The 22,645-nt window shown below is 27.4% G+C and overlaps 3 protein-coding genes across 3 annotated transcripts; 2 read left to right on the forward strand and 1 right to left on the reverse strand.

Annotated features, from left to right (window-relative positions):
* Positions 1-7,083: 7,083 nt before the first annotated feature.
* On the forward strand, positions 7,084-8,233 carry LOC113383388 (protein artemis-like; the record flags this gene model as incomplete). Its single annotated transcript, XM_026621660.1, has 2 exons — positions 7,084-7,333; positions 7,398-8,233. Coding segments are annotated over exons 1-2 (1,086 nt in total), but the record flags the coding sequence as incomplete, so codon positions are not given.
* A 571-nt stretch (positions 8,234-8,804) lies between these two features.
* On the reverse strand, positions 8,805-9,919 carry LOC113383314 (NFU1 iron-sulfur cluster scaffold homolog, mitochondrial-like). Its single transcript, XM_026621580.1, has 5 exons — positions 9,840-9,919; positions 9,550-9,770; positions 9,309-9,494; positions 9,117-9,238; positions 8,805-9,051 (listed from the first exon to the last, which is right to left on the reverse strand). Exons 1-5 carry the CDS (start codon positions 9,902-9,904, stop codon positions 8,839-8,841), a joined length of 807 nt encoding a protein of 268 aa, XP_026477365.1. The 5' UTR covers positions 9,905-9,919; the 3' UTR covers positions 8,805-8,838.
* Positions 9,920-10,750: 831 nt separating this feature from the next.
* On the forward strand, positions 10,751-16,587 carry LOC113383312 (N-acetyltransferase eco-like). Its single transcript, XM_026621574.1, has 9 exons — positions 10,751-10,891; positions 11,244-11,573; positions 12,259-13,431; positions 13,506-13,814; positions 13,882-14,027; positions 15,765-15,833; positions 15,919-16,089; positions 16,155-16,282; positions 16,354-16,587. Exons 2-9 carry the CDS (start codon positions 11,252-11,254, stop codon positions 16,559-16,561), a joined length of 2,526 nt encoding a protein of 841 aa, XP_026477359.1. The 5' UTR covers positions 10,751-10,891; positions 11,244-11,251; the 3' UTR covers positions 16,562-16,587.
* Positions 16,588-22,645: the final 6,058 nt, after the last annotated feature.

Here is a 22,645-nt window from a genome sequence, read left to right on the forward strand (position 1 = left end):
GTAAAGATTTAATAAATTTAATAAACAGGGTTTTTCAATTTTTTGAAAGAACAGATCCAATTGTATGTTTTCGACGTTTCATGTCATTCTGAAACGTTTGACATCAAAATTGGCAAAATATCAGTGAGTATATGTATATCCATATAGCTGAATTTTAATTCTTGTTGGCTAATTTGGGAAGTTTCCGCAACTTGCCTTAAGGCAAAATGCCACTTACAACTAGTACAACATTTTATTTGCATATTCGCTTATATTTCATTTCTTCAGTCAGTATTTTTCGTCTTGCATAATTTTAAGAATCGTTCAAGCATCGACTTCGAACTTTTCTTCTCTCATGACGTTTACCTTTACATTACATGCTGAAATTTATATAATTCAATTATTATCGAATGATGTAATAAAAATGACATAAATCATTATTGTGACAGAATGCGTATCAGAATTTTCAGTCATTCGTGAAATTTTTCCATTGAATACAGATTTAGTTGACAAACTATATAATCTAAAAACTCTAGTATTAAGAAATGGCAATGGTTGGCAAAATAATTTGCGGGTGAGTGGTATCGTTTCGAAAAACTTAATTTGAAATCGGTAATATATATATATATATATATATATATATATATACTAGCTGACCCAGCAAACAATTCGCCATATTTCTACAAAATAAAAAATAACTAACATATTGTAAATGTAGAAGTAAAATTTAGGTTTTCCATAAGCTCAAGAAAATTTCAATTGAAATTTGGTGAAAAACATTTACTGACTGAAAACGTAATGAAAATTATTCAATTATTTGTTTTTGGCAAGAGGGTGAAAATTTAGGGCTGTGTGCATTCTTTATTTAAGTTAGATCTAAAGATCGGGCATTACATTAACAAAACATGTACGAATTGTTTTCTATTTGTTATGTATGAATTAATATTTAATAATAAGTTCTTCTTATGAACTATTGTCTCAACTGGCAATTACGTTTAAAATTTCTTTATTCACATCTCTTCATAAAAGTACATTTACACGCATATCACAATTCCATTAAATAGTTAGCATGTTGAATAATGAAATGATTACTGGTTGTCAACTTTTTGTAATCGTTTTAGCAGTTTCTCTCTCCGATAGTTACGACAAAATTAATTGTATGTTATGTTTTCTAAGAATATTATTCTTTATTGTTGTCCTAAATTCTGGACATATTGCATCGGGAAAAAGTAATTGTACTTTGTAATCAGTGGCGGATTAAGCTTTCTGCCGCCCTAGGCCCTATCCGTTCAGCGCCCTTTTTAATAGACAAAAATTTTACTTTTTTAATTAAACAATTTATTTTAAATTATTTAGATATAATTTTTAACTATGCGTTGGGTAAGTTATAGTAATTGCAAAAGAATCGAAAATGTTTTTTTTTTATCTTCACGCTTCAAGGCCCTCTGAACATTTTGGTATATTTCAAAATATGTATGTGTGTATGTATGTATGTATGTATGTATGTTCGATTCCGATTGATACGAAGACGTTCTGATTAATTTTTTGCTAAGGTAGTCTAGCCGTTTCGAAGATACGAAGCAAAAAGTGCAAATTTAAATCTGAACCTTACACCCTGAATCTTTTCCTTATGTCGTATTTTTGTAGAACGTAAGCCGACTGTTGATCGATCCATAATACATTACTTCATTATTAGAAATTATCTAATCTACCAGGACTGACTTATTACAAACTTCCCGAAGGAGCAGTTTGTTTGAAAATTTAGAGTTTTTTTTGCAAAGCAATGTTAACAAAATTAACTTACCCCGCGAGAAGTTAAAAATAAAAACAAAATTTCTACTGATTATTGAAATTTTTGTAAAAAAAATTGATAATTTGATTTGCAAATCTACATTGATCATTTTTGACTACCAAATGAGACTTTTTTGGATCACCAAAAACGCTGACTCTGCTATCGCAAGAATTTAGTCAATTCTTTATTTAGTCGCACAAGTAAAATGTTTTGAATTCTTCAATCGGGTAGAGAATGGGCCTCTAAAAAATTGAATAGCTTTTTTTTATCATTTTGCCCCCTATTCCTAAATGGGCAAAACTGTATTTACCAAAAACTAATCAGCGCATCTTTCCGACAATTGAATCACTCAATCGGCTGATTTGTCTAAAAAACGTCAACAAAAAAATGTAACCGGAAATACACAATCATACATTTATTTTTCCTAAGGTATGCCAAAATGTTCAGAAGGTTTTGAAAAGTAAATATTTATAAACAATTTCATTTACGTTTCGTTTTTCAAATTACTATGACTTATCTGTGAACGGAATGCCAATTGGCGGTCAAAAATAATCAATGAACATAAGCACACCAAATTGGCAGATATTTTAGTTTAGGTTCACTTTTATCTCATAAATATCATTTTAAAGAAAAAAATATATACGAACAACGAAATAATTAAATTATCATAAAATAACAATTAATATATTATGTTAATTTCCGAACTAAAATAAGATTATGTATGATTCACCTTAACAAAGTTGCAAGAAATGAGCAGAGCTTCAATATTTCTCCCAAAAAAGCTTATCAATTTGATAATTTATTTATTTATTTGATATCAATTTAATTATTTATTCCTTCCAAAAATTTTATTTTATTAACTTCCCGAAGGGGAAGTTTATGTTTTCGTCAAAAAATCCGATTAGCTAGTTTTATGTTTTTTCGACGTTTTAAGCCGTTCTGAATGGAATGAGACCAAATTTGGAAAAAGTATGTGTGTGTGTGTGTGCGTGTGCGTGTGCGTGAACAGATTTTTTGCTGTAAATTGACGTTTTCTCAAAAACGGCTGTACCGATTTCAAAAATTCAAAAGCCATTCGATGTATCTCGATGAGGACTATCGTTTATCAATTGTGCGACGATCGGCCTAACCGTTTCTTCGTAAATAGCAAAAAAGTGAAAAGTTTTTCGTCTACGTTTTAGCCCGCAATTTTAAATCGTATTGAAAATTCAAAAACTGTTCGAAAGATATTGGTTGGGAATCGACCTGATTAGTTTTTGGTAAAGATCGGCTGGGCCGTTTTCTTGTAATAAAGTTAAAAAAAAAAATCGGCGATTTTCACGATTTTTTTTTGTTGATAGATATCATGGGTTTCTAGATCATACTAAAATATTACGGCCCTATGACAAGCCGTTTAATTTTAAAAATCCGTCAAAGTTTGCAAAAATTAGTATCGTTTTTTTTGGCATTTGTCAAAACTAAAACTTTCATCGACGTTTGCTCAAAAGCGCTTGAACTGATTTCAAAAGTTTAAAAGCCATTTGATGTATCTCAATGAGGATTATCGTTTGTCAGTTTTATGCGACGAATTTGTAATTTGGAAAAAAGTGTTAAACTTTTTGTCCACATTTAAGCTCATACTACTGAATCGATTTTAAAAAATCAAAAAGTGGTCGAAACATATTTGTTGGGAATGATACTGATTAGGTTTATGTGAAAATCTACCGAGCCGTTTTCTTGTAATTAACTGTTGAAAAAAACATTTAAGCCGATTTTTATGGAACTTTTTTTGGCAATATATATCATGGTCTTATATAACTTACTGAAATATTACGGCCTTACTACAAGTAGTTTAATTTGAAAAATTTATCAAAGTTTGAGAAAATGAGTAGTTTTTTGACGTTTGTTAAAATTAAAATTAGACCATTTACTTGGTATAACGATAAGTCTTAATGTACATACTGAACCACTAAAGTCCTACGGAAACTGGTTCAATTATAAAAATTGTTGATTTTTGAAAATACTCCGAGTTAACGGTTCGTTCGTTTTCATGTTATGTGTGATAAATCCACTCGGAATACATTTATTCACTCATAAGCTGATTTATTGTTTATTGATTAAGTCGATTATTTACAAATATCGGAAAGTTCATGTATTTTGCCTCAAGGCAAAATACCAACTAGTTTTATTTTATTTCTCTCAAAAAAGCTTATCAATTTAATATTTTTTATTTTAAACATGATACATCAATAAAAATATTAATGAGGCGCCTTGAATAAGTTTGATTAGAAAACGAATAACATTTATTTCATAGAAAATAATCTAGATCAGAATCAATCCTTAAAATAAATTGCCGTGACAATTTTTCGGGTTTAAAATTTTGATATTCGAAAAAATTTGCCGCCCCCCAAATTGTGCCGCCCTAGGCCCGGGCCTCACGGGCCTATGGGGTAATCCAGCACTGTTTGTAATGTTTTTTTTATTTTAAAATTCAACTATTTTTAACCACTTAATTAGGCAAATGCAATTCTAATTGCATTTACCTAATTTTGAGTCATAATGATTGATGAAGAATGCTTAAATTAGTTGGTTGGCAGAGTTATTTTTTTTTATCAAGAGTTTCAACTTTTATTTTTTTGACTAATTATAGAAAAAAATAAACATTATTCAAGTACCTACTTTAGACAAAATTTTATCGATTAATTTTAATCATCCAAATTTCAACGACTGTTCAACTTCAATAATTCATGCATTAAAAATTATTTATAAAACTTATTCACTGGGCTGATATCTTTCTATAGGGTACATAATTGTCAATTTATTTCCATTGGTTTATTTATATTGACTTTTTGATCTTATAGTCATTTATAAATTATTATATAACATCTTATTAAATCTGATTGTGTATATTGTCAAAATCTTTTTTCGCTCGATTGAATTTTAAACCGCAATTGCATAATATCAATTTAATGGTAACATAATCTGCTCTTTATAGAGACAATCAAATAGATCGTTGGAATAAATGAACTGAATATTAAATTGAACTATTAATATGAAAATTTGAAAATATTCGTATAAACGTAAGTTTAAGCTAAATTAGTATAAATAAGGTTGAGAATTATTGTATAAATTAGTAATGGTTTCATACAATTATTTTTAACAAAAAAATATTAAAAAAATGTATCAGATAATAGTAGAGTACATAGGAATGCACCAATTATATATAATACAGCTAGAGTTTGTTTACTGAAATTCAAAAAAATGTGCAAAATTGTTAAAAGTAACATACAATTATTATACAAGTCAGAGCACACCATAGATAAATAAACATAAAAATAAATAAATAAAAATAATAATTAAAATGGAGCACACACTGTTAGTAGTTTAAGTTAACTAAAAGACTATCAAATAGAGCAATGAAATGAATGAACTGATATTAAACTGAACCATTAATGTGAAAATTTAAAAATATGCGTATAAACTTATGCCTCAACATAAATCAGTAAAGGTTTTATGCAAATATTGTTAACAAAAAAAATTAAACAAATGTATCAGATAATAGAGTACATAGGAATGCACAAAATGTAGACAACACAGTAACAGTTTATGTTAACTGAAATTCTACAAAATTCACCAAATTGCTAAAAGTTACATACAATTATTTTTAACAAAAACATTTTTAGTGGAGTTATAAAATGTATCAGATAATAGAGTACGTGAGGTAAAAGTTACATGCAATTATTTTTAACAAAAAAATGTTTTAATTGAATTATCAAATATATCATATAATAGAGTACATATGAGTGCACAAAGTGCAGAGCACACTATTTCTAAATAAACATAAAAATAAATAAATAAAAAGAAAGATGAAGCACACTGTTGCAGTTTAAGTTAATTAAAAGACAATCAAATAGAGCAATGAAATAAATGAACTGGTATTAAAATTAATCATTAACGTGAAAATTAATAAAAAATATTCTCAAAAACGTATGCTCCAACATAAATTAGTAAAGGTTTCATACAATTATTTTTAACAAAAAAAATATCAAATGTATCAGATGATAATAGAGTGCATATGAATGCACAAAATGTATAACACGGTTTATATGTTATCTAAATTTCTGAAAAATAAACAAAAAAATTAGTAAAAGTTACATACAATTATTACTACTCCTCAACAAGCAAAAATATTATTAAAAAAATGTATCAATGCTTTAACAAAAAAATTATTATTAAAAAAATGTATCAGATAATAGAGTATATGAATGCACAAAATGTATATAACACAGTAACAGTTTATGTTATGTGAAATTTTAAAAAATTCACTAAATTGGTAAAAGTTACATACAATCATACAATTATTTCTAACAAAAAAAATTTTTTGTGGAATTATCAAATGTACCAAAAAATAGAGTACATGAGGTAAAAGTTATATACAATTATTTTTAACAAAAAAAAATTTTTAGTGGAAAAACAAAGTGCAGAGCACACACAGTTAGATACACACAATTATATACAATTCTAAACTGCATTGAAAAATTAAAAAAATATATATAATCCTTAGCATAAATGAACCAAATTAATAGAGATTTTATACAATTATTAATAAAATTTTAATAAAATTACTGTCAAATGGATCAGATAATTGATAATAGAGTACAAATTATGGATTGAGTCTACGTTTAAGCATTGAAGTGTAGAGTTAGTAGAGTAGCCGAGGCCGAGGCACATAGTTATTGATCGTTTACATTTTTGCTATGCTTTTGTGAAACGGTATATAAAATTTCTTTTACAATATTTGATCGTAAGAATGATACATTAATGTTTATCAATAACATATTAATGTTTTTTTTTATTTTACTTATTTATAGAGTCAGTGTAATCCACGATGGCTTCGGCTTCGAGCAGTAGCGCGAGGTCCTTGTTCAGCGACTCGAAGCGCCGGCTGGCAGAGCGGGTCCAAGTTAATGTACAGAACGCGGCGTCCGTGGCGCGGCAGATTGTGAGAGGATCGCGTTCTACCGAGGTTTTTATCTTTACTCATTAACATAATAATAATTTATTCATTAAATTTTAGTCTAAGAGTATCTGATATATTATAAAAAAATAATATAGAGCCGTAGAGTACTAAGGATAATTAAAATCCGCTCCCTCAAGGACCCGTTTTAAGTTAACACCGTTTCAAATTTTAATCACCTTTGTACTACCACTGAGAGGGTCATCTCTAACTCAGGTACATCTCTATGCGTTTAACCTTAATTTTGATTTTCCAATTCGTTTATATCAAGTCAACAAAAATAAAGTCATATTAAATACTATATCCTTTTTATACGATGAGTACATTCGATGGTTTTATCCCCGAAATCCCTGGTATATCAGTAGACAAATTTCTGCCCCAAAATCTCGAATCCTCCTTATTTTTTCTATCCCATTGCCATCAAGATCATATGGTAGGACTCAAAGAAGCCTCAGAAGACACCGTCGACTTTCCTGGGAAATTATATGCAAGTCCTATATCAGTTGTGTTTTTAAAACAACAATTTCCTAGACTTGCAGACCATTTAGTCGAATTAGACATAGGACGTACGTTGGAATTGATATAAATTCATAGATTATTAAGATATTTCACACCTTTATATATTTGTAGATTCTAAATTAATTCATTTATTAAATGATGGTCAAGATGAATCTCTGTATGTTACCGCGCTGCCTGCAGGACATTGTCCAGGATCCGTGATGTTTCTATTTGAAACGAATACCTTTAAAATTTTATACACAGGAGACATAAGGTTGTCTGTAGGTTCATACAAAAAAATGCAAAGACTGCATACTGCCCAAGGCACACCCAAAATATTCAACAATATTTATTTAGATACAACATTTTTTGATAAGGATTACAAGTATTTTCCATCACAGTTTGAAAGCTTTGAAGAAATTTTTAGGATATCAAATAAATGGTTAAAATCAAACAACAAAAATATAGTTCTATTACAATTACCTGCAAAGTATGGATCTGAATTTGTATTTATTGAACTAGCGAAAAGGACATCTATGCCGATTCATGTATCACAGGATTTATTTGATCAATATAAATATATATCAGAAATAGACAAATCGGTCACATTAGATGCATCAGTTACAAGAATTCATGCATGCCAGTATAATAAATCATGTGAGGATTATCATGAAGGTAGTAATAAGATTAAATTGCTTATTAAACCATCTGCAATGTTTTGGAAGAATTTGCAGAAGGATAAACCAATCTCAAATATAAATAAGAACTGTGTACGAGTTTGTTACTCTAGTCATGCAAGCTTTCAAGAATTACAAGATTTTTTAAATTATTTTCAACCAAAGACTTTTACTCCTTGTGTAGTTTTACAAAAGTATGAGTTTGCAGATTTAGTTAATAAAGTATTGTTTGAAATAAGTAACAAACAAACAAAGAAAAACCAAACTGATTTGTACGAAGTGGGACAAGAAAATATTAAAAAAGAAATATATGTTATAAATAAAATTATAAAACGAAAATTCACACAAGTGCCAAATCCTGAGGATAGAAGTAATGCATGTTTAAAAAAACATAACTTTGATTCGGATCTGTGGGATGAATCTGATCTTATAGAATAAAGATAAATATTGTGATTTACTAAATATATTTTATATAATCATACTGCTAGTTGAAATATACACAAGCACAATTTTATAACATTTACATATATATATTTACAAATCATTCCTTTTGATATATAACAAATTTCTTTGCATCTGAAAGAGTTAAAAATATATTAATTTAACATACTCAACTTAGTATTAAACTATATTTTTTTTATTTATTTTTTAAGTTTGTAGAATTTTGTGGTATGAGTGAAGAAGTATTAATTATCTTGTCCGATGATAATTTTTATAAGTAAACCTACTAGAAAACAAACATTCAGTCTTACTGCATATCCTAGAATTTATAATTTATTACCATTTTATTGCCAAATTTGTTATTACTATGTGATTTGTACTACGATTAAACTAAATAAAATATAATCTAGGTATTTGTTCTGAAATGATTAAAGCTGGAAATTTGACTAGTTCTATTAGTCAATTATTTTTTTACTTTCATATTTATTCTCAATTTTTGCCTCCAACGTTTTAAACTGCATTTCTGACATAACATCTTCTGGTCCTTTAACTTCTTCAACTCTTACTACCTCAGGGATATAAAATTGTAGCATATTTTGAACACCGTTTTTCAAAGTAACAACAGAACTTGGACATGTTGAGCATGAGCCTTGCATTTTTAAACTTACCTATAGATGTTTATTTTATTAGATAATTTTTAGAAAATGATATGTAATGTAGAATCAATATTTACCACCCCATCTTTGAAACCCATAAATATTATATCCCCACCATCTTCTTGAACAGTCGGCCTAATCCGAGTGTCTAACAACTCTTTGATCATCATAACTGTCTCTGAGTCCTCTTCATTAATTTCTATTGTATATCATGATATTACTATTATTGTCCTTCATACTATTTACTATTCATTACTATTTATACTCACGTGTATCAGATGAAGGTTTCGCTTCTGTTAAAACTGGTAGACCACTTGCAAAGAAATCCATTATAGTAGCAAATAATTCAGGTTTAAGTACTTTCCATTCAACATCTTCATTCAATTTAGTTATTGTTATAAAGTCGTGTCCAAAAAATACACTCTTAACTCCCTCAATTCGAAACAATAATTTACCTGATGTGTTCAAGGATTATATTAAGGATCTTGATGATTTTTAAATATTATTTACCTAGTGGGCTGCAGAAGGCTTCGTTGGCTGTAGGGAAATCCATTGTGTGGCCTGGTTTTAATATTTCTACGCCGGGGAAAAATTTAAGACTGTTTGGGTTCGGAGTATCTTGGGTTTGGATGAACATATTTCTAAATAATGGGGTTTGTAATTTTGCCAGATTTATATTAGAACCTTTGCTTGATAAAGAGTGATACAGTTTTGTATCAGTTGGTTGAAATCTGAAATAAATATTTTCAATATGAGTAACCTCAAATGGTAATTGAATATATTGTTATTTAATTTCTTACGGATATAATTTAACATTTTTAGACAAAGCGGTGTAACTGGAAAATTTAACGAGCCTTTTATACATTTTTAATTCTATATTAATCTAATTTCAATTTAATATAATTTATTTGCGCAATTACATGCCAATATTTGAACTGTCAAGTTGACATTGACAGTTTCCACCATTAAACCTTTGAAGTGAATTAATATAAATATTTTGAATTATTTGATATAGCAAGATTTATACAGTATTTATAGAATTTTTTAGGTATTTAATATAACAAATTTGATTATTCTATATTACATTTGCTATAAATTATATTCAAAATTGATTTATTATATTCCAGGTGTTGATGCATTCGGCAAGAGGTTTCGTGGCCCAAGAAAATGCTATTGAAAACAGTTTGGCTAATTTAAATAAGATGCAACTTGTTTTGGCACATTTAAATTATCAGCATGATTCTATGGCAAGATCTTCACGAGAAATATTGGAATTGGAGGAAAATATAAAGGCTTTGAAGTAACATATTAAATATGTTTGTTCTTTCATAAAACGGTACACAGAGAAAGTTTAAATTATTAAAAATATTGTTTTCATATGAACTACATAAAGCTTCAACAATAAATATCCACTTCACTATTTAATCTGGCCAAGATTCAATTTTGATGCTTGTGAGTACAAAATTATAAATCCTGTTTTTTATTAATAAATATTGCAAAATTTAACCTGTTGGTATTATTATTATCATCTTACCTGTACCATTGTCATTTTATTCCATATAAACTTTGCTTTAATGAATTATTTTTTGTTATCTGTCAACCGTCAATTGCATTTTCGTTTTGAAAATATTGCATTTGGCGCTCTTTTGAGTGCAATGCTGGCGCCAAAACATAACATCGGGTAACACTAATTTCTTTCATTGCATTTATGGCGCTTTATTTTCTTGTTTTGTTCATGTCAACAGGTTAAATGTACAATAAACGTATTTCATTGTTGCGCGCGATGCTAAATATTGTAAAAGTGTTAATTAAATGAGTGGTTCGAGATATGTTTACATGATATTTATATAAGGTAATTATTGTTTTCCATCTTTTATACGTATAAAATAAATCTACTTCAACGTCTCGTCGACAGGTTATATTTACAGCTCAATGTAATTTTTTTTGAGTATATTGAATGTTTTTGTTAATTTACATTGTAAGATATCGTGGTCTGTCTAAAGCACTGAATGTATTTGAAAATTTAATTTTGTTCTAAATGCATTAGTAACTTAGTGCTTTTAAAAATCACTTTCTATATTATTATTTTCAGCAGTCTCTAAAGCTACAGGTTTATGAAATGTATGTAATTCGCACCTAAAGATGTTCTATTCTATTCAATCTGTTGTTTTAAATTGCATAAGTCTATTAAACAAACCTTCCAGCTTCTAGAATGGCTCAAACACCACATGGTTGTCGGTTCCCCCCAACACCACAACTATCTGCTAGGAAAAGGGAGCTGTTTCCTAGCCCTCTAAACAGAAAACAGCCTTTTGGTTCTATCCTCTCTGAAATTGATACAAATACACCACGGCGATCTACTCGTATTGCTAATAATAAACTTGTGACAGTTTGTGAGGCAGATGAAACTACACCTTCATCCAGACACTTATATTTAAGTGATAATTCTTCAGATTTAGGACATATGAGTCCACTGGAATTGAGTTCGAGTCCAGAACGTTATGATTCTCCTTTCCATAACACCCCTTGTTTAGGTCTGTATTCAGGAATCAAAGAGTGTGGGAATTGATTAATAATAATGGTGTTACTGGTTAACGGAAGCATGGTCCATTAATAGTATTGAAGCATGATCATTTTTTTCAGTAATGTAATAGGTATTAATTGTCACACATTTCAATAATTAATAATAATAATTATGCTTTTAACAATCTATAAGTTAAAAACTGCTGACATAATCAGTATTTGATTATATATATGGTTGTATGGTAAATTAAAGTACAGGTATATTTTCAAATCACAATATTTATTTGCTGCATATCATTTAACAAATGATGCATTACTATATCTTAGTGTATTTTAAAATTTTCTTATGTGTGTTATTTGATTAGTAATTTAATTGTTATTGCCATACATAATAATACATTTATTAACTATGTAATTCATTTGCTCAATGTATAAGCTTTCCTAGCATTTATTCAGTCGTTTTACCTTATTCTCTATGATAAAGCATGCTTTAATGATATTTTTTTATAGCTGGTGACTGCATAATAAAGATCATTTTCTTCTAGCAACTTCTAGTAAATATTCATATCCAGTTTGCATCATTATTCATGAGAAAGCATGTTTTTAATATTTTTTCATAGCTTTAATATTATTTGAATATAATTATAAGTCCTTCACAAAAACTATTTTCAATATTAACAATTTATTACTAATTAGATACACCTTCTGCACTTCTGGCTCGACCTAGATTTTTTGCTAAGAAGGGCAAAGATATTTCTGAATATACAAGTTTTGAAGATCTTGCTAGTAAAATTGATGATGATGAGGGAATGCCATTGGTGGATGTAAATCCTGAAACTCCAAGAAAAAGTTTTTCTGGTATATTTGTGAGGAAAGATCCTTTGCACGACAAAGAAAATATTGAGAATCGAAATATTAACACCATATATAAAGAAGATATTGAATCAATATTGGATGAAGACAGTATAGTACCTGAAACTCCAGAGAAGCATTCTCCAAGTGCTAATTTAAGGACACCACATGAGATTTCCTTTGAGAATGCTGAACCACCTAAGTTGTATCACAGAAAGTCTTTAACTGAAGTGAGCTCATCGAATGTGAAGGAGAATGTGTCTAAACTGAAAAGACACTTATCAAAGGATTGCTTTGATACCGTTCAAAACAAAGTGCCTAAGTTAACAGAACAAGCTCCTAAGGCAAGGACATCTTTGTTCTCAACTAAATCATTTTATCCACAAGTACAAAGAGAGAGTACAATGTCTTCAAAAATTACTAATTATTTTGGTTCCATCAAGAATGATGATTTAACAAATAGATCACATACAAGGAGATCTCAAAATCATCGAGTCATCAAAAAAACCAGAAAGGATGGTCAAATTAATTTGGGTGTACAACATAAAATTCGTAAACCAAAACCCAAGCGTCAAAACTTAAACACAACCCAATTGCTCAAAGCAGCTTTGAATATTATGGATAATTCACCTTTAAATAGTTATCTGAATAATTCTTTTACAACTGAAATTATTAATGGTACTGATAATAACCCACTAGCAATAAATTCTAATAATAATCAAACACTCAATACGTCTTTTAATAGTTGTTTTTCTGAAAAAACTGTACATAGAAATCCTGTAAATGAATTTTCTATATCTCTAAATATTACTGAAAATGATAATTCTAATGAAGAAAATGAGGAAAATCGTCCAGCAAGAAAGTTCTTCAAGAGTAAAAGATCACTTGCAAATAAATTAGTTAAATTACAAGATAACTTGATTATAAATATCAAATCAAAAAATGATAAAGAAAAGGAAGTTAACAAAAGTGCTGACTTTAGTTTTAATACTAGTGACTCATTCAAAGAGACTGATGGTTAGTATATATTATTCTTATTTATTTATTATATTTATATATTATTTATTTTACAACTGTATTTTATATTCTAGGTGATTTGACCAAAGTGCAGAGCGAAGTTGAAAAGTTGCTCTCTGAATGGAAAGATTCTGATGAATCATGGCAAGAAGAAACTGCAAAACGCATTTTAGATAATGAGGACAGTTTGGTGCTCGATTGCCAAAAACTATCCATCAACAATAACAATATTGACACAGGTTTATTATCACCTACAAGCCAATTGAGCAATATGACCTCAGTTATGGCTTTGGATAGTCCTGCCATTGCCTCAAATGCATCAACTGAACAGACGAATAATAATAATAAACTATATCCATTGTTCTATAAAGGATTTGATGGTGGTTAGTATAAATGATTCAAATTTGAACTTTAATAAGTATTTAATTAATCTTTATGCTTGTGATTTAGGTTCAGCAGATGTTTATGATAATTCTTTTAAAAAAACTCGTTCCAAAAAGATGTGGAAACCTCATAAAATTCCTCAATATCAGTTGGATGCTGGTCAAAAGAAAATTGGACTGACTTATTGTGCAGAATGTGATTTTGTATATGAGGTATAAAGAAAACAATTAGACACATTTTATATGTTTATAATTAATAGACACTGTTTACATTTTTGATTAATTAAGACACATTTAAGATTTTTATTATTAAAAGACACATTTTAGATTTTTATTATTAATTAACTAATAGACACATTTTAGATTTTATTATTAATTAAGGGGGTATTCTACTGTAGAATTTTGAAAAATTCGAAAAAATTTTTTTTTTTATATTATCAAAGTTTAGTTATTCAAAAATATGTCATTAAAAGGATTTTTCAAAATTACTATTATTTCCTGAGTTATATCCGTTTTAGTGACGTGGCCTCGGTTCGGGTCAGACCGAGTCTCAAAACTTTGAACGCGTTTTTCTCGAAACTACTTTTTTCGAGCTGGCGGTAACGATATCTCGAGTTCTAATGAACCGATTTACTTCAAATTTGGAGAGGATCTTCTCTATACATCTCTTTATCGTATGGACCTTGCCCAAAACTATAACTTTTCATTTAGTATTTTTAAAAAATTCGGAATTGTTAAAAAAACATGAAAAAAAATTATTTTTTTTTCAAACTGCCGCCATTCAAACAAATTTTTTTCTTTTAACATATCCAAGGTTCATACGATAGCGGCATCTATAATAATTAAGAATCCATTTATTTTTTATGTTTCGGATCACCAGGAGGGTTGGAATCATGCACGCCAGGACACCCTCTTTTTTTTTGAGCCCCCACTTTGACTGCTCATAACTTTGTGAATTTTAATTTTTTTTTTCTAATATTTTTGTTGTGTAATAATAAAATATCACCAAACAAATGATAAAAAAATCGATGGTAAAAATATTATTTGTTTCCTTTATACAGCGCTTCAAAAACCAGGCGAAATTCATACCTCTAAAGTAGAATACCCCCTTAATAGACACATTTAGGATTTTTATTATTAATTAATATAAACATTTTAGGTTTTTATTATTAAATAATTACACTTTAGATTTTTATTATTAATTAATAGACACACTTTAGGTTTTTATTGTTAATTAATAGGCACATTTTAGGTTTTTATTATTAATTAATAGGCACATTTTAGGTTTTTATTATTAATTAATAGGCACATTTTAGATTTATATTATTAACCAATAGATACGTTTTAGATTTTTATTATTAACTAATAGACACATTTTAGATTTTTATTATTGACACTTTAGATTTTTATTAATTATTACACGTTTTAGATTTTTATTATTAATTAATACACTCATTTTACATTTTTATTATTAAGACACATTTCGGATTTTTATTATTAATTGACACATTTTAGATTTTTATTATTAATAGACACATTTTAGATTTTCGTTATTAATTAAAAGACACGTTTAAGATTTTTATTATTAATTAATAAACATTTAAGATTTTTATTATTAACTAATAGACACATTTTAGATTTTTATTATTAATCAATAGACACATTTTAGATTTTCATTATTACTTAATAGACACATTTTAGATTTTTATTATTAACTAATAGATACATTTTAGATTTTCATTATTAATTAATACACATTTTAGATTTATATTATTAACTAATAGACACATTTTAGATTTTCATTATTAATTAATACATATTTTAGATTTTTATTATTAATTAATAGACATATTCAAAATTTTTATTATTACCTAATATACACATTTTAGATTTTTATTAATATTTAATTCACACATGTTCATATTGTATTATTTATTTATATTATTTTAGGTTGCAGATCCGGATGAGGAATTGTTTCATTACAATTATCACAATTCCCTTCATATTCTTAACTTTAAAGTAAGTCGAATATAATATTTATGTATCACTATAATTGTGTAATTAATCAATCATATAAATCATTTTTCCACTTATTATTTTTCAGGGCTGGAAGAATGAGAGCGTCATAAGTGTTCTAGTGAATGTAGGCCGTGTTATTCATATCAAATGCAATTCTCCTAAACCGTGGTTTAATAGAGTTCAACAAGTCCTAGAAATTGTTGATAATGAAATAGGAGCTTTTTCTGAACCATTTGAACCTGATGAATCATCTCAAGTCAGTTGAATTTTTGTTTGTGAAATACTTCAACGAATTTTAGTTAATAATGTAATTTGTTCTAGGTGTATTTGATGGCCAATGCCAAACAAATCATTGGAATCTTGTTAGCAAAGACTTTAAGTAAAGCACATCGTATGATCAGCAGCATTGACAGTATAGATTTGTGCACTGAGGAATCATTTGATGTCAAGTAAGCAAAACTTCAGCAAGCAATTGTATTTTTTTACCTTTTTTTTAAAAATCTATCTTTTACCCTTGTAGATGTGGTATCTCACGGCTTTGGATCGCGCCCCCTTTTCGACGAAAAGGATATGCAACACATATGTTAAATGCCATGAGGTGCAATTTTATGTTTGGCAAAGTTTTAGATTTAGATGAAATAGCCTTTAGTTCACCGACGGAAGCTGGTTTAACTCTGGCTAAAAAGTTCTCAGGACGTGAAGATTTTTTAGTTTTTCAAGAAGCTTAATTTTATAATACCAAATATAATGTATATAGGAATGAAATGAATTTTATATTGATTTTTTTTTAATATGCCGTTTATTGTCACAGTGATTTATGTTGCGTCTTTTGTACTAAAATATAATATATATTTAGTCAATTTTTAAATATTAATATTGAATATTTAGTTCTAAAGATATTTAATTTTATAGATAGATAGTTTTGTGAAGTTGATAAATGATACATAAACAAATGTATATTGAGATTAATCATTTATTTTTATTGTATTTAAATATTTTTAAAAACATCTTTTTTTTACAGCCATTGATCTTCTTAATTCCATTGAAATTCTTTTTACAGCAACGTTGGTCCAATATTTGAATTTTCAGGATAAGAAGTTTCAAGAACATTTCTCAATCAGGTTTGGCTTTTTGATTATCTTTAATAATTGAAGAATTAATATTCAATTATTAATTTTTATTTGTTAAATAAAAATTAATAATCAATATTATTAAAAGCTCTTGGTAATTGATAGATATCAAATTATGATCTCAATAATATTGCATCAGTATAAAAAATATGCTTTTTTTGATAACTGACAATAATCAGTTTTTGTAGTGAAAATTTTGTTTTTCTTATTATTAATTTGTTTAATGTGTTCATTTAATATAATTTTGAGAATTGTTTGATTTGGTTGGTTGATGCAATTTTAATGAAAATAGCCATACACTGTTTGAGAAGACTTTTATGTTTTTGCCGCAGAATCCGAATTGCTAAAATTTTGTCTTCTTGATGTTTCAACTTATTCTGAAGCCTTTGAGAATAAAATTGAAAAACGTATGTGAGCCAAAATTTGTCTATTCTTCAACGCTTTCTCTAAATACGGCTGCACCGATTTCTAAAATATAAAACCATTTATTATTATGTAGTTATATTTTCAATAAGTTGTTGCAGAAAAAATAGTTATTTATTTGTTTATATATATATATATATATATATATTTAAATAAATGAATAAACAAATAACAATGGGAAGAAAATAATTTATAAATTATTTCCTGTGAAATTAAAATATTTTCAAGAACATACTTATATATATTTTTTTTGTTTAATAAAATATATACTATAAGGCACGTTGTCTGGTGTAAGAGGCCACAGTAATCATTTTATGCAAATTCTGTTACATAATTTACTGATATTTATTATAATAATAAATTTTATTGGTATTATTTTGGCAGTTGCAACACTATTTATTAGAAAATTATTTTCCAATCAGGTAAATTTCCCTTTGGAATCAAATTAGAATTCATTCTTAGTTCGGAGTCGGTTCGGTGTACTACAAATTTGTCGATACGTATTTTTCGGGATCGTAATTTGTGTGTAATTAAAGTATTTGTAAGTTTCATAAGTTTAATGCTAATTTCACTAAAATTATGGTGATTTTAATATAGAACACGGTTTTTAAGGCAGTGTTGTGGTTAATGTGCAAATAAGTGCTTTTACGTACGATTTTACGTAAAAGCACTTATTTGCACTTTTAGCACATAACTAATAATCATTATTAGTCTTTGTCCCATACATAAGTTTTGAGACAATTAAAATATAATAGTTATTAAAGTGATTAAAATATTTTTACCTAAAATATAATTAATTAAATAGTATTTGGCAATCCTATAAAGATTGTTATCGCCGAGGTTTAATAATTGGTTTCATATTGGAAAAGCACGTGTTTAGGGCTTCAGATCGACCAGAGAGGAGTTTAGACCCCGAATAATAAGGTGAGTGTATTTTATATGTTTTTTTATCTAAATATTATTTTTTTACTTTTCATTAAAGTTTGTAATACCTAAGGATTTATTTATTTATTTATATACCATTCCATTACAACTTGCACTGAATATTTAATTGTATTTCCACACATATCATCAATAAATATTAATTAATATCGATTGATTGATTGATTGATTTCAATCAAATAAATTTATTCATAATGTTAATTATTTATAAGGCCCATAAACTTACTAAAAATAATAAAATAAATTTATTCTAATTGTTCTAATTGTGTAAAGTTGTACATATACATTTCATAACTTAACAATTGTTTCATCTAATCTAAAGTAACTAACAATAGTTACTGTATTATTTATTTTTTAATTACTTATACTATTCATAATATTTATTATCACTGTTTTGTTAATATAATCACTATTTTTGATTATTTGTTCTAATTTTACATTTTTATTTATGTTATTAATCATACTCTAATACCATTTGTCATCACACTGATGGCCTTTCATTGGATATATACATGATTATGTAATATAACTAGATGTTTTAATAATAGTTGGAACGAAAATTGAAATTTAAAACTATATAAAATTATAATTTATATCATATTCTTTTCTTGATTCATAATATCATCAAACACTGACCACAATTATATATATCAATTGATTATTATTGATTAATCTTGTTTTATCTCACAAACAAAATACGTCTACTAGTGTTATTATATACAATTATAATTGCTTGTCACTATATATCTTTTCTAATAACAATAAGATATATCGTATTTATAATTAAATTCAGAATCTTTTACCTTCTATCTTCAACTATTGTAAGACGAATATGTGGAGTCGATTTATCCTTCAAGCAAACGATGATTTAACTCTCCGTTGCCCTAAGACACAAATAAATATATGTAATTCTAAGATTGAAAACAATTTGTCAAAGAAATAATAGAAAATCTTTGAATAATACCTTTTCAACTGTTAAAGGTAACTAAAAATTACGCACAAATACCATAAAAGCATTAATTATATAATACGTCTGTAATATTAACAAATAAACATATATATATATATACATATATATATATATATATATATACATTTTACTCAATTAAAAAATATCAAGTTAATACCATAAACTAAATCAATAAATAAATACTGTTCACGTTTTTTTAAAACACATTTTACTTGAATATGACTATTGAAAAATTAAATAAAGAAATGTATTTCTTATTTTTACTTTTTCTATTATATATGGTCTAGCTGCCTTAGTATGTATGGGAAATGGATATATAAATGTATATATTGATTTATACATGATTATATATGGCCTAGCTGCCTTAGTATGTATGGGAATTGGATATATACATGTATATATTGATTTATACATGATTCTATATGGTCTAGCTGCCTTAGTATGTATGGGAAATTGGATATATAAATGTATATATTGATTTATACATGATTATATATGGCCTAGCTGCCCTAATTTGTATGGGAAATGGATATATAAATGTATATATTGATTTATACATGATTATATATGGCCTAGCTGCCTTAGTATGTATGGGAATTGGATATATACATGTATATATTGATTTATACATGTATATATATGGTCTAGCTGCCTTAGTATGTATGGGAAATGGATATATAAACGTATATATTGATTTATACATGATTATATATGGCCTAGCTGCTTTAGTATGTATGGAAATTGGATATATACATGTATATATTGATTTATACATGATTATATATGGCCTAGCTGCCTTAATTTGTATGGAAATTGGATATATACATGTATATATTGATTTATACATGATTATATGTGGTCTAGCTGCCTTAGTATGTATGGGAAATGGATATATAAATGTATATATTAATTTATACATGATTATATATGGCCTAGCTGCCTTAATTTGTATGGGAATTGGATATATACATGTATATATTGATTTATGCATGATTATATGTGGTCTAGCTGCCTTAGTATGTATGGGAAATGGATATATAAATGTATATATTGATTTATACATGATTATATATGGCCCATCTGCCTTAGTATGTATGGGAAATGGATATATAAATGTATATATTGATTTATACATGATTATATATGGCCTAGCTGCCTTAGTATGTATGGAAATTAGATATATACATGTATATATTGATTTATACATGATTATATATGGCCTAGCTGCCTTAATTTGTATGGGAATTGGATATATACATGTATATATTGATTTATACATGATTATATATGGTCTAGCTGCCTTAGTATGTATGGGAAATGGATATATAAATGTATATATTGATTTATACATGATTACATATGGCCTAGCTGCCTTAATTTGTATGGGAAATGGATATATAAATGTATATATTGATTTATACATGATTATATATGGCCTAGCTGCCTTAATTTGTATGGGAAATGGATATATAAATGTATATATTGATTTATACATGATTATATATGGCCTAGCTGCCTTAGTATGTATGGGAATTGGATATATACATGTATAAATTGATTTAAACATGATTATATGTGGTCTAGCTGCCTTAGTATGTATGGGAATTGGTTATATACTTGTATATATTGATTTATACATAATTATATATGGCCTAGCTGCCTTAGTATGCATGGGAAATGGATATATAAATGTATATATTGATTTATACATGATTATATATGGCCTAGCTGCCTTAATTTGTAGGAGAAATGGATATATACATGTATATATTGATCTATACATGATTATATATGGTCTAGCTGCCTTAGTATGTATGGGAAATGGATATATAAATGTATATATTGATTTATACATGATTATATTTGGCCTAGCTGCCTTAGTATGTATGGGAATTGGATATATACATGTATATATTGATTTATACATGATTATATATGGCCTAGCTGCCTTAATTTGTATGGGAAATGGATATATAAATGTATATATTGATTTATACATGATTATATATGGTCTAGCTGCCTTAGTATGTATGGGAAATAGATATATAAATGTATATATTGATTTATACATGATTATATATGGCCTAGCTGCCTTAGTATGTATGGAAATTGGATATATACATGTATATATTGATTTATACATGATTACATGTGGTCTAGCTGCCTTAGTCTGTATGGTAAATGGATATATAAATGTATATATTGATTTATACATGATTATATATGGCCTAGCTGCCTTAGTATGTATGGGAAATGGATATATACATGTATATATTGATTTATACATGATTACATGTGGTCTAGCTGCCTTAGTATGTATGGGAAATGGATATATAAATGTATATATTGATTTATACATGATTATATATGGTCTAGCTGCCTTAGTATGTATGGGAAATGGATATATACATGTATATATTGATTTATACATAATTATATATGGCCTAGCTGCCTTAGTATGTATGGGTATTGGATATATAGATGTATATATTGATTTATACATGATTACATGTGATCTAGCTGCCTTAGTATGTATGGGAAATGGATATATACATGTATATATTGATTTATACATGATTATATATGGTCTAGCTGCCTTAGTATTTATGGAAATTGGATATATACATGTATATATTGATTTATACATGATTATAAGTGGTCTAGCTGCCTTAGTATGTATGGGAATTGGATATATACATGTATATATTGATTTATACTTGATTATATATGGCCTAGCTGCCTTAGTATGTATGGAAATTGGATATATACATGTATATATTGATTTATACATGATTATATATGGCCTAGCTGCCTTAATTTGTATGGGAATTGGATATATACATGTATATATTGATTTATACATGATTATATGTGGTCTAGCTGCCTTAGTATGTATGGGAAATGGATATATAAATGTATATATTGATTTATACATGATTATATATGGTCTAGCTGCCTTAGTATGTATGGGAAATGGATATATAAATGTAAATATTGATTTATACATGATTATATATGGTCTAGCTGCCTTAGTATGTATGGGAAATGGATATATAAATGTATATATTGATTTATACATGATTATATATGGCCTAGCTGTCTTAATTTGTATGGGAAATGGATATATAAATGTATATATTGATTTATACATGACTATATATGGCATAGCTGCCTTAATTTGTATGGGAAATTGATATATAAATGTATATATTGATTTATACATGATTATATATGGCCTAGCTACCATAGTATGTATGGGAATTGGATATATACATGTATATATTGATTTATACATGATTATATATGGCCTATCTGCCTTAGTATGTATGGGAATTGGATACATACAT

The sequence above is a fragment of the Ctenocephalides felis genome, unplaced genomic scaffold (assembly GCF_003426905.1).
Source record: "Ctenocephalides felis isolate EL2017-DRISC unplaced genomic scaffold, ASM342690v1 CF-g0.4_SCAFFOLD_03570, whole genome shotgun sequence".
NCBI lineage: Eukaryota > Metazoa > Arthropoda > Insecta > Siphonaptera > Pulicidae > Ctenocephalides > Ctenocephalides felis.

Coding starts and splice junctions, on each gene's coding strand:
- LOC113383314 (XM_026621580.1), bottom strand. CDS start 9,904: ATGTATAAAAGGCTCGTTAAATTTTCCAGTTACACCGCTTTGTCTAAA. Junction 9,771..9,839: donor AAAAATGTTAAATTATATCC/GTAAGAAATTAA, acceptor TATTTATTTCAG/ATTTCAACCAACTGATACAA. Junction 9,239..9,308: donor GAAACCTTCATCTGATACAC/GTGAGTATAAAT, acceptor GATATACAATAG/AAATTAATGAAGAGGACTCA.
- LOC113383312 (XM_026621574.1), top strand. CDS start 11,252: ATGGCTCAAACACCACATGGTTGTCGGTTCCCCCCAACACCACAACTA. Junction 16,090..16,154: donor AACCTGATGAATCATCTCAA/GTCAGTTGAATT, acceptor AATTTGTTCTAG/GTGTATTTGATGGCCAATGC. Junction 16,283..16,353: donor GAGGAATCATTTGATGTCAA/GTAAGCAAAACT, acceptor TTACCCTTGTAG/ATGTGGTATCTCACGGCTTT.